Source organism: Biomphalaria glabrata, chromosome 1, assembly GCF_947242115.1.
Source record: "Biomphalaria glabrata chromosome 1, xgBioGlab47.1, whole genome shotgun sequence".
Lineage (NCBI taxonomy): Eukaryota > Metazoa > Mollusca > Gastropoda > Planorbidae > Biomphalaria > Biomphalaria glabrata.
In genome coordinates, this window is record NC_074711.1 from 53,108,564 (window position 1) to 53,121,673 (window position 13,110).

Consider the following 13,110-nt stretch of genomic DNA (forward strand, 5'->3'; position numbering starts at 1 on the left):
GCCTATACACCACGTAAACGATTATTAACTTTGGCTACAAAGCGAAGGCGTAGCCAGGATTTTTCCGGGGGATGGGGTATGGTCGTAGGTTGAATTCTGACTCCTCCCTTATACTGGCTATGCCCATGCTTTAAAGTGTCTTTTACCCATTAAGTTGAAGGGTTCTTTTCAGTAACAACAAACTAGAAATATACTGGATTGGAAACTATTACACAAATAATGTACACTTCACAAATATCAAAATTATGGAAGAAAATACACGTCATAATAAAGAACCGCAATTAAAAAAAAATATAAAAAAAAACATGTTCGTAAATGTATTTTTTTAGCGCGACTAGATGTAGGATACTCTGACCCAAGTACAGGTCGTGCGTGTCGTGACCCTCACAACGGAAACGCTGCTGAAGACACTGATAGCTACAATGAACACCACACTCTCTCACTTATCTTGCACTAATTCAATTTGGATGAAAGTTGACTGAGATGCTTAGATCTTTGTGTTCAGTGAAGAGGCTGTAGGATGTCGTGTTGACTCTAGATCTATGTGAAGAGGCTGTAGGATGAGGTGTTGACTCTGGATCTATGTGAAGAGGCTGTAGGATGAGGTGTTGACTCTAGATCTATGTGAAGAGGCTGTAGGATGTCGTGTTGACTCTAGATCTATGTGAAGAGGCTGTAGGATGAGGTGTTGACTCTAGATCTATGTGAAGAGGCTGTAGGATGTCGTGTTGACTCTAGATCTATGTGCAGAGGCTGTAGAATGAGGTGTTGACTCTAGATCTATGTGAAGAGGCTGTAGGATGTCGTGTTGACTCTAGATCTATGTGTTTATTTAGGAGGTTGTATGATGTTATGTTGTCCCCCTAAACCACCTTTTTACCGTAAACCATCACATGACTGTAAACCATGATATCAAAATACACTCTCACGTCAACGAAAACCTGCCATGCTATTAACATAGTTGAACATACCCCCCCCCCCGTACTGCATTTTGTGCCAACCATCATGTGGTTGTATACCGTAATGTTACAATAGAACATACATTCATCACATCAGCGTAAACCATCACATCACACTAAAAAATCTAAGATTTTATCTAAAAAAAAACAACAACAAGATTTTTTGTTTTAAATACTTTAAAAAAAAAAGACAATACCTTCTTTATGCAACTTCTAGAGCGCTTACGTACTTAATCACCAATGAATGTAAAATTTTCAAAAAGAAAGGATTACTTTTTACCCCACCTCACTCTCGCTGCAATTACTCCCCCCCCCCCCCCAACCAAGAAGAATCCTGGTCTATCGAATGTATAGATATACTAGAGGCTTTTATAAACTTCCAATAATAGGCCTTTAGATCTTGAGTTAAACTACGACGCGCACATTGTTCCTGAACATATATTGAACTCTTGAGAAATACCATGCACATACTGGTGTCAAGACGTGAAGACGAAGATACAAAGTTTCCACTTCTCTCTCGAGCCAAATTTGAATTGATTTCATTTTATATTTCACAAAATTATAACGCTCAAACTATATGGCTAATAATTCTATTTCCAACGATATACAGCAACTGCTGAATTTCTAGGAAAATCGCTAAAGCCGTTTTCAAGATCCGTGCCCTGGGATTAGAGCACCCAAAAGGTTCCAGGTTACATGAAGGTATAAGTTGAATAGAAGTTATGTAAAAAAACATCTCTTTAATGTAAAACAACATCTCGTTTTATGATGTTTCTTTTTTACAACAAATTCCAGACTTTTAGGCGCGCTGAATTCACTTCCCCTGAGTTTTTTTTTTTTATGAACTTTGTGTTTACACTCCAATATTTACATCTTTCTGCACTGATAAGCAGTTTCATTGTGACCAGGTTTACATAACATATAATTGTCTGGATCTAAACTTGTCTTCAGTTAATCCAAAGCAGAGTTTGTAAAAAGCTTGGGAAGAAATCTAGAGATCCAGGGATTATCTCCGAGTAGAAATAGAACACACATGTCTCTCGAACCTGACGGGAGAAGCTGTTACTAGAAATAGTATATATATATATATATATATATATATATATATATATATATATATATATATATATATATATATATATATAATCTATATATACATTGAGATTTTAAAAATGTGCCAAAATTATACGCTATAGTTTTAAAAAAAATTATACCTAACTGAACAGCATCACAACCGAAGAGATTAGAGACAGGGCTACTAAAGGGATTGGACCCCACGATGACCAGCTAACTATTATAAAACAGACAAACTAAAACTAAAACTAAAACTGAAAGGCCATTTTACAACGTCTTAAGGGTTTGCAAAGATCTTCCTTCAGGGAACAGTACCAGGAAAAAAGAAGAAGAGGCATACAGAGAAAGCGATGGGAAGACAACAAAGAAGAATGGACGGACCTGCCATTAAAGAGGTTCTATACACGGATATCAAGCCGATATGAATGACCACCACCGGCGGTATGGACAACATCAAGCCGATATAAAAATTTCCACCCAAACACGCTTCAAGATGTCCCCGTTGTTATGGAAAGATTTACGTGTAATCAATAGGATCTATTCTTAGCTCTGACTCAGAATGTCTAAAAAAATAATAATTTGCTATTAAATTTGTTCTTATGTTCTTGGAATTGAATTTTCTTTTAAAAAGTAAAAAGTTTAATTTTCTAATGATAGAAAATAAAGAGATTAAAAGGTCAAGGGCTTGTACAAAAAAAGTTGAAATGCAATAAAACTAAATAGTACTGTTATTTATTCAATGCATCGCTCATCGTTCGGAACCGAAGACCTTGCCATACGTCTAAGGACCATACATGTGTGAGATGATACAAAACAAATATAAATACAGTCTAAAGTTAACAACTAAACAAGAAAACATACAAGAAATACTTTGAAACAAAAAAAAAAACAATACCTCCTTTATGTGCACTTAATAGAGCGATTACTTTGATGTTAATAACTAATGTGAGATTTAATTTTTAAAAATTTACCTCGCCCCATCTCCCCCATCCCTCGAGACAAAAACTTGGTTAAGCTAATATATAAATCTACTAGACTTTATAGTATTGTGATGATAGGCTCAAACTCTATGGTCTCGTCACAAGGTGCTCAGCAAAAACCTTCCTTCAGGGAACAGTACAAGGAAGAAGAAGAAGAGGAAGACAAAGAAAGCGATGTTAAAACAACATCATAGAATAGACAGGCCTGTCAGTGAAGGAATTTCTATCAAAGGTAAAGGACAGAGAGGAATGGAGAAAGACGGTTGACAGTTCTTGTATGGTGCCCCAACGGTCCAACAGACTAAGGGAGAGGTGAAGGTGTGATCATGTCAGCAACCTCATCATCATCTTCTCATGTGAGCAACCTCTTCATCACCTTCTCAAGTGAGCAACCTCTTCATCACCTTCTCATGTGAGCAACCTCTTCATCACCTTCTCATGTGAGCAACCTCTTCATCACCTTCTCATGTGAGCAACCTCTTCATCACCTTCTCATGTGAGCAACCTCTTCATCACCTTCTCATGTGAGCAACCTCTTCATCACCTTCTCAAGTGAGCAACCTCTTCATCACCTTCTCATGTGAGCAACCTCTTCATCACCTTCTCATGCGAGCAACCTCTTCATCACCTTCTCATGTGAGCAACCTCTTCATCACCTTCTCATGTGAGCAGTCACTTCATCACCTTCTCATGTGAGCAACCTCTTCATCACCTTCTCATGTGAGTAACCTCTTCATCACCTTCTCATGCGAGCAACCTCTTCATCACCTTCTCATGTGAGCAACCTCTTCATCACCTTCTCATGTGAGCAGTCACTTCATCACCTTCTCATGTGAGCAACCTCTTCATCACCTTCTCATGTGAGCAACCTCTTCATCACCTTCTCATGCGAGCAACCTCTTCATCACCTTCTCATGTGAGCAACCTCTTCATCACCTTCTCATGTGAGCAGTCACTTCATCACCTTCTCATGTGAGCAGTCACACTTCATTTGACGTACAAGGTTCAAGAATATTTTTAGCCAATTTTTGAACACTTCAGAAGGCGAGCCAGGGACGGTACGTGTTCCCAGATTTAACCCTTTGCGCCCTAAAGAAAACATCATGAAGATGTGCAAAGAGAAAACAATCCTATAACTGACCGGGTCAAATCGGTTGAAGTAGGGAGAAGGGGGGCGGGTGTTCCATCTGGTGGACATTCTGTAATATAATAAGTTAACTATGAGTATAAACTATATAGGCAACAATGTCCATTATTAACTAAAGATGACCAATTATTTATGAGAATAGATATAAACAAGGTGACAACCAGTGTCAATGTTAACATAGACCAACGTGACCTGTGGGTTCAGAAGAGGGCTAATTCTGAACAAACTAACAACCACAACATATTCTACAGCCAAACACTCAAACAACATCAACTAGCAAACAAAATACACAATCAACAAACTGACAACCACACACTCAACTCTTCAAGTTGAACAGACAACCACACACTCAACCCTTCAAGTTAAACAGACAACCACACACTCAACCCTTCAAGTTGAACAGACAACCACACACTCAACCCTTCAAGTTGAACAGACAACCACACACCCAACCCTTCAAGTTGAACAGACAACCACACACTCAACCCTTCAAGTTGAACAGACAACCACACACTCAACCCTTCAAGTTGAACAGACAACCACACACTCAACCCTTCAAGTTGAACAGACAACCACACACTCAACCCTTCAAGTTGAACAGACAACCACGTACTCACCTGCTACATGGAGTGCCACGTAGCTCCTGAGGTATTTCTCTACGGAGGCGATCTGGCATTCGTACAGACCGGAGTCACGTTGCTGAACACCTTTGATGATGAGGTTCCATGTGCCGTTGTGATGTGTCACAGCCACTCTTGGATCCTCGGTGAAAATGTTGTATCCCACAGTGAAGATGGTGTCATTAGCGGCCAGACGCCACACAACCTGGCAGGAGTTAGAGATTAGGTATCAAAGACAAATCAGGCAAACCAGAAGTTGAGTAACTAAACCTTTATAGAACAACATCAATGGTGCTAATAGCTTTATGTAAACTAATCGAACGCTTTGTTCGTCATAGATAGGAAAAGTCTGCGATATATCAAACAGTTTTTCTGACGTCAGTTTGATTAAAGAACTAGTTGTTTGTCCACTGGAGACATCCTATCTTTTCTTTGTATGGTTTCTGATCTTTTAAACGGAACTACAAAGGCTTCAATGGAAAATGTAAGCCAGTTGTCCATGGTTCAACTAGAAATATTTTTGTAAAGAAAATCGTTTCCTATGAGAACAAAAAATGAATAGAATAATGACAGTGGCGTGGCGTAGGACAGGGAAAGCTAGCCCAATGCAACAACTGGATGTCTTTTGTCAAATCACCCGCGTGCCGTCCAATTAGACTTAGGGTAAAATCCCTTCACCTGTAAATAGTGTTCTCCTAAAAGCCCGTAAATTAAGAATAGCTCAACAAAGATCTCTGTCAAAAGGTCCAAAAGTGGTTGGAGGTTGTTGGAGCCTTGGAGGGTACTGTTTGGGATGGTTGGAGGTGGTTTGAAATGGTTGGACAGGGAAATACAAAGATCTAAAAGAAGTTCATACAGAGAATTATAAATTAACGAGCCGAACCGTGGCGTACCATACGCCGCTATTTTGGTGTGGGCAATCGACTGTGTGCGCATGCCTGGAGAGCGTTGAAGGTGCGGGTGCGGGCGGGAGGGGGCGGGAGGAGGATTAGAGAGTCGGCGTGCGTGCGTGGTATCCCGCATGGTAAGGCGACGTAGAGAATTATATATATATAGAGAGAGAGAGATTACATGTGAAAAATAATCCCGTTTCATTATTAGGACTGAAAAATTTTAGCCATTGGCCCGCTAGATCAAAGTAAAAATATAGACTAACTAACGTTTTAGCCATTGACCCGCTAGCTAGATCAAAGCAAAATATAGACTAACTAACGTGTTAGCCATTGACCCGCTAGCTAGATCAAAGTAAAAATATAGACTAACTAACGTTTTAGCCATTGACCCGCTAGCTAGATCAAAGCAAAATATAGACTAACTAACGTTTTAGCCATTGACCCGCTAGCTAGATCAAAGTAAAAATATAGACTAACTAACGTTTTAGCCATTGACCCGCTAGCTAGATCAAAGTAAAAATATAGACTAACTAACGTTTTAGCCATTGACCCGCTAGCTAGATCAAAGTAAAAATATAGACTAACTAACGTTTTAGCCATTGACCCGCTAGCTAGGTCAAAGTAAAAATATAGACTAACTAACGTTTTAGCCATTGACTCGCTAGCTAGATCAAAGTAAAAATATAGACTAACTAACGTTTTTAGCCATTGACCCGCTAGCTAGATCAAAGAAAAAAATATAGACTAACTAACGTTTTAGCCATTGACCCGCTAGCTAGATCAAAGCAAAATATAGACTAACTAACGTGTTAGCCATTGACCCGCTAGCTAGATCAAAGTAAAAATATAGACTAACTAACGTTTTAGCCATTGACCCGCTAGCTAGATCAAAGCAAAATATAGACTAACTAACGTTTTAGCCATTGACCCGCTAGCTAGATCAAAGTAAAAATATAGACTAACTAACGTTTTAGCCATTGACCCGCTAGCTAGATCAAAGTAAAAATATAGACTAACTAACGTTTTAGACATAGACCCGCTAGCTAGATCAAAGTAAAAATATAGACTAACTAACGTTTTAGCCATTGACCCGCTAGCTAGATCAAAGTAAAAATATAGACTAACTAACGTTTTAGCCATTGACCCGCTAGCTAGGTCAAAGTAAAAATATAGACTAACTAACGTTTTAGCCATTGACTCGCTAGCTAGATCAAAGTAAAAATATAGACTAACTAACGTTTTTAGCCATTGACCCGCTAGCTAGATCAAAGTAAAAATATAGACTAACTAACGTTTTTAGCCATTGACCCGCTAGCTAGATCAAAGTAAAAATATAGACTAACTAAAATGACCAAGGACCAAAAAAAAAATGTTTTTATTTCGCTTCATTTTTGTCCTCCATGCAAAATGTCTTCACACATTTTCTAGTTGCAAATTGAGTTGAACAGCCTTTGGTTACTGTACCATTGTCGCAGCTTGTTGTGTTGAGTTGGTCAAAAACTAACGAGTATATTAAAATAAAAATAGGAAGCTATCGCCTCAGATGAAAGAACCAAACCTAAACTACTCGCCAGAATGGAACATTCCACAGAAGGACTAGCAAACTCAAAACAATATGGAAAGACAAATACATAGCCCTCGAAACTAAAATCAGACTGATGCGCTCCCTGGTCATAGCCAGATTCTTATATGCTTGCAACTCTTGAAGACTAACTGTAGAACCACAGAGGACTGTCCTAGCAATGGAATTGAGATGCTACAGAAAGATCCTAGGTATCACATACAAGGACTGCGTCACAAATAAAGAGATTAGAGACAATGATTAGTTCAGCGATCAAACCCCACGATGATCTGTTAACAACTGTCAAACTCTATGGCTATATCACTAGGTCCTCAGGGCTTGCAAAACCTTCCTTCAGGGAACAGTAGCAGAAAAAGCGATGACAAGACAATATAAAAGAATGGACAGGCCTGTTATTAAAAGAGATTCTATCCAAGGCAAAAGACGAGAAGGACGGTCTACAGATCTTGTATGGTGCCCCATCGGTTCAACAAAGGGGAAAGGTGAAGGAAGAAAAATAGTAATTAATGTATAAAAAAATTATTCACATTAGAAATAATGGCGACCGGCAACTGTGTTGTCTGCTATCTCTTTGACGTCATGCCTCTTTGCACCATCATTTTCACAAACGTATTCACACAGCGCTGCACCAATAAAACAACGAGAAATGTAGGTGTGAAACATTCTCCTAAACAACCGTATAGTCACAGAGTATAGGGAGTGTACAATGCTGGTATTTCCTTACCTTTCTATCTCCCAAGTTGGCAACTGGACATTTCAGCTCAGCCACGTCACCGACTTTGTAGTAATAGTTTGTCGCTCCTGGTAAAATTTGTGTTTTACCGTTGGCATCTTTTGAGAAGAGACTTTTAGAGAAAGTAACTGCAGGAAGAAAAAAAGAATCGTTTTATACATAAAAATTAACAATTAAAACATTTAGACTTAACATTACAAATTTGAACACGAACTTCCCCAAGTTAATAGATAGATAGATAGATAGATAGATAGATAGATAGATAGATAGATAGATAGATAGATAGATAGATAGATAGATAGATGAGACACTGTTTTGGGTTTCGTTTGGAGACGGACAGTGGCTATTGAAGCCAATTCTGGAGCTTCAGATTGTGCCCCAGTCCGTGCTTGATTAAATGTCTACGTTTACTGCACCAAGTTCTATTTTAAACATATATCGATCGTTCTTTTTTGTTATAACTGGATAGATTTATAAATAAATATGTTCATTAGGATAGATGATAATCTTCAAGTGTCACTGACTTTAAAAAAAAAAGTTTAGAAGAGGGTTGAAGATCAACCCCGTGACTACTGACAATAAAGGTTATAGAGATTAAGTTCACAGCGGGTGGCTATGTCTCCAGAGTTACAGGACTTTTGAGTCCTTTATGCATGTTTCTGAAAAAGAACACTCCATGAATCTTACGCCTCTGACTCTTGTCTTGTTATTTCTTTGCGATGCACTGGACCAGAACGTGCATGACGTACAGTCCAAATGTTTCCATAGGTCCAATTGAAACAAAAATGGAGGTCTTTGAGATTGATAGAGTCATCACATCAACATACAGTCTTAGATATAATCTTTACACTAACATTTAATCATTTTATTTTATTCTAGCTAACTTTCAATACTTTCGGAGTAAATCTCTACACAAGGCTTATCTTTGCTTATCTAAGAAATATTAATCTCTGGGCAACTCTTATCTCTGATTATCTAAGATCTAAGGTTTATCTCCCCTTAGCCTGGTGAGGTTTTTTTCCTCTATATATTCTTGATAAAATAATTTAATTGGTAATTTTTTTTTTAATTGATTCCTGTTCTGATAGGAGCAATGAATTAGTATGCAAAGAATAGGGAAGTGGAAGAAATAACATGTAGACAATTTGTACCCAGTAAAACAGAAGTAAGCTTTGTAATTATAAAAAAATACTTAGAAAACAAAAACAAAGCGTGCCTAAGGGAAGAACTCCATACGTAAAGCAAATATCTCAATACTGTAAAATTGATTTCATTTTTTCAATATCAAACAAAATACTACCTTTATTTAATTTGCTAATGCTCTGATTGATTTGTGTTATGTTAGAACCAAAGGATAATTGTGAACAGTTTCAACTTGATCCGGCAATGGGAAGTGGGACAATGTACTATACAAAGTGTGTCCCATACAGACAGCGTGAGTGGATATAAGCTTTGTACCAGACAGACAGAGTGAGTGGATATAAGCTTTGTACCAGACAGACAGAGTGAGTGGATATAAGCTTTGTCCCAGACAGACAGAGTGAGTGGATATAAGCTTTGTACCAGACAGACAGAGTGAGTGGATATAAGCTTTGTACCAGACAGACAGAGTGAGTGGATATAAGCTTTGTCCCAGACAGACAGAGTGAGTGGATATAAGCTTTGTAAAAATTGTACACTTTTCTTATCTATAAATAGTACACTTTCCCTCCTTGAGAATATGTTATCTACCTCCACGAGACCGACAGAACTGAGTGTCAGGATCCCTATGAGAGACTCAACACATGTTATCTCCCTTCATCTTTTGAATAATTTTTTCACTAGGTTCACGGTATTTAATTAAGTGTAACATGTTTATTGATCGAGTGAGACCAAATGTTGTTTTAACTTGTTATTGTTTTGTTATTTTTTCCTATTTTTAATTATTTTCTTCCCTTGGGGACAAAGATGTGGGCAGATGAACAATAAATGTTAGTATAGATTGTTTGATATACAATATTCAAGTATATGGGGAGAGGGAGGAGGGTCTCGTTGTGAATGCTTTAGAAAACATAACAATGACGCGTAGACCAATTTACGCCTGCACTGTGAAGTTGTAATTAGTGCATCAATTAAACGGCAGGCATCAAATATCAGAATGTTCCCACAGTTCCACAACTATTTTAAGTGTTTAGGCCTTCTCATTCATAAGAATTAGTCTCTCAATCTCACCCTCTCTCTCTCGCTCTCTCTCTCACACACACACACTTTTTTGTCTCTCCCTCTGTCTCCCTTTCCCTCTCTCACTTTCTATCTCTCCCTCTCATTTTATCTCTCCCTCTCTTTTTATCTCTTCCTCTCTTTTTATCTCTTCCTCTCTTTCTATCTCTTCCTCTCTTTCTATCTCTCCCTCTCTTTTTATCTCTCCCTCTCTTTTATCTCTGCCTCTTTTTCTATCTCTCCCTCTCATTTTATCTCTCCCTCTCTTTTTATCTCTCCCTCTCTTTTTCACACTTTTTATCTCTCCCTCTCTTTTTATCTCTCCCTCATTTTTTATCTCTCCCTCTCTCTTTTATCTCTCCCATTTAACTTCCACTCTCTCTCTCTCGTTAAATAAAAAGATTGGAAAAGAACAAAATAACTGTTTTTATTCAATGACTATTATGTAGTCAACTTGTTTTTGTTCTAATTCTCGTGCATATAAAACCAGTTTGAGCGAGTGCACCACCCAGTGCCACATTAATGTCAAACGACCTAAACATGATCATTATTTATTATGTATACTTGTGTTGATGTGGAACGATTACACCTCACAAAACATGACGGGCCATTTTTTTTTGTCGCAAGGCAAAAACAGTTTGACCCGAACGTCAGCACCCTCTTGCACCCTCCCTCCCACGCGCCACCTTCCTTTCTAATAGAAACGATTTGAGATGTTCAAAAATAAACTTAGAATCTAGGTACTTTAACATACAGCTTTTTATATTGTTTCCAATACTTAACAATTTTTAGCTTTAGATGGACTTACAAATGGGTCTAGATTGATGAACATTTTGTATACCTAGTTCAAATGGTCTAAATAAAAAAAAAAAACAACTTTAAGCAGGCAAAGTGTAGGCCTACATGTCCAGAATTTATACTGAATAATAGAGGCTGTACATCGTTAACATGCTGGATTCGCATTTACACCATTTATACTCTGGTTGCGTCATTGCAATTTGAACAGGTTTTGATTTAAAGCAATGCATATTTCCAAAATGTTTAAAAAAAAAAGTTTTTCAGAAGTTATTCTAAATAGCAGACGTCATTGTGCACCCAGTGCCTGGACAAGAAGCCTAAAAGAAGCGAGATGGTTGCAGAAGTTGGAAGTTTCTCTTTGATGTTGGAAGCTCACACGATCTTGAAGTATTTGCCAGAATCACGTGTTATCTTCAAGAGTGTGAGTGAACGTGAGACTGTGAGTACTGTTAAAGACCTTCACCTTGGCTGAAATAGGATCAGAAGGAGGAGAAATAAAAGAAATGTGGCTCAATTCTTGGAAACGTGTGGAAAGAAAATGTTTTAGAAACTCACACACACACACACACACATATTAGCCTATGAGAAGATGTAATGGACATTTGCTGTTGTGTTTTCCTAAATAATGAGGTGCAATAAACTTCCAGACACCCAACTGAGTGGTGCGTAACTTCCAGACACCCAACTGAGTGGTGCGTAACTTCCAGACACCCAACTGAGTGGTGCGTAACAAAAACATGTTTACTCTTGCTGCAGTTGAGCACAACGGTTACGTAGCTTAGTTCTTTATTTACAGCAGAGCATAGGCATGGGCATGCCGCATAGAAGGCAAACGCCTGGCACAGAACTGAAACAATTTTTTAGAGAAAAATTTGCGAAACTTTGATCTGACCTCCAACATTGTAGAGTACTCTAAGTTTGTGTCTCACAGTCTAACTCTGTCATATATGAATCTCAGTTATTTGTCGATTTATATATAGACATGGGTGGGTTATTAAGGAATTGCTTACTTTTATTTCTTCTTTTTTTATTTACTTTCGTTGGGGGGTCACCTGATTCACTTTGCCTAGGGCCTCCAATTATAAAGGCCGACCCTTTTTTACATACACTAGTAAGGTGTGTACACAATAGTAAAGAAGCAATGAATAATGAAATTCAGTAAAAGAGAGATTGTACCAATTGATTTCTTTATCTACATTTTAATCAAATTTTAAGGAAAACAAACGGCCGGTCACAGCTACGGCTACATTCTACCCTGGTCCGTCACTGAAACGGTTAAACCTGTCGTTTGAACTGATCCTATGTTTAAGTTTTCAGTAAAAATAAAATTTTCTACCTATAATTACTTGCGGTGAAGTTAGTCAACTGATATAAGTTAGATATACAAAGAATGGTGGTCGTTAAACAGATATATAAACCTCGTTTCAAACTATTACAAGCTATTCACGTGAGGAAGAAAAACAAAAAAGACAAAGTCCAGAAAATTGTTCCCAATTAGTCTGAAGGTAACGGCCCCAGCCCATGATAATAATTGCGGGCCAAGTCCCGGTAGCTCTTTAACCCGAGACTTGTAGGACACGATTACTTCCCATTGGTGGCAAGACCTAGCAGGCGGAAAGGTTTCATTTCCTGTACAGATTAGAAAAAGATTTTGGTCAATAGCTAGAAGAGAGGCTAGCTTGGTCAATAACTAGAAGAGAGGCTAGCTTGGTCAATAACTAGACTTTGTAGCGCGCAGTCTTTTTAGGACGGTGGGACAAGCTGAAGGGCGGGAATCACAGGGGGGGGGGGTGTGGAGAAGGGAAGACTATTCATGTAGCAGTCATTCAGTAGTTGTAGTGGGGAGATTGTTTGAAACTTGAATTAGAGCATTACGTCATAGTTTCATTAATGTGACCTTTGATACGCCTAGGAAATGAAGAATGGAATAGCTTTCTTTTCATTTAGCAGACAATATTTGAAGAAGCGTGTTCAGGGTCCCTAGACAAATGGCGGACTGCCAGAGAGAATCATTTTGAAAGCGATAAGTTAGAAAATGTCGAAGTGGATAGTTCTTAAAATCTAAAGAGTGTTTTTTGTAGAGTTCTAGATTAGATTGAGTGAAAGAGACTTTTCCTTTTCTTTA

At 38.2% G+C, this 13,110-nt stretch overlaps 1 protein-coding gene across 9 annotated transcripts in view; it reads right to left on the reverse strand.

Moving 5' to 3' along the window:
• The window catches only part of LOC106072481 (vascular endothelial growth factor receptor 1-like), a 227,869-nt gene that overhangs the window by 77,903 nt on the left and 136,856 nt on the right, over nucleotides 1-13,110 (reverse strand). For all 9 annotated transcript variants that reach the window (XM_056043634.1, XM_056043602.1, XM_056043609.1 and 6 more), the window contains exons 2-3: nucleotides 7,980-8,116; nucleotides 4,778-4,985 (exon numbers count right to left, since the gene is read on the reverse strand). In XM_056043634.1, the coding sequence (XP_055899609.1) occupies nucleotides 4,778-4,985; nucleotides 7,980-8,116 (345 nt within the window). The remainder of the gene's footprint in view (nucleotides 1-4,777; nucleotides 4,986-7,979; nucleotides 8,117-13,110) is intronic.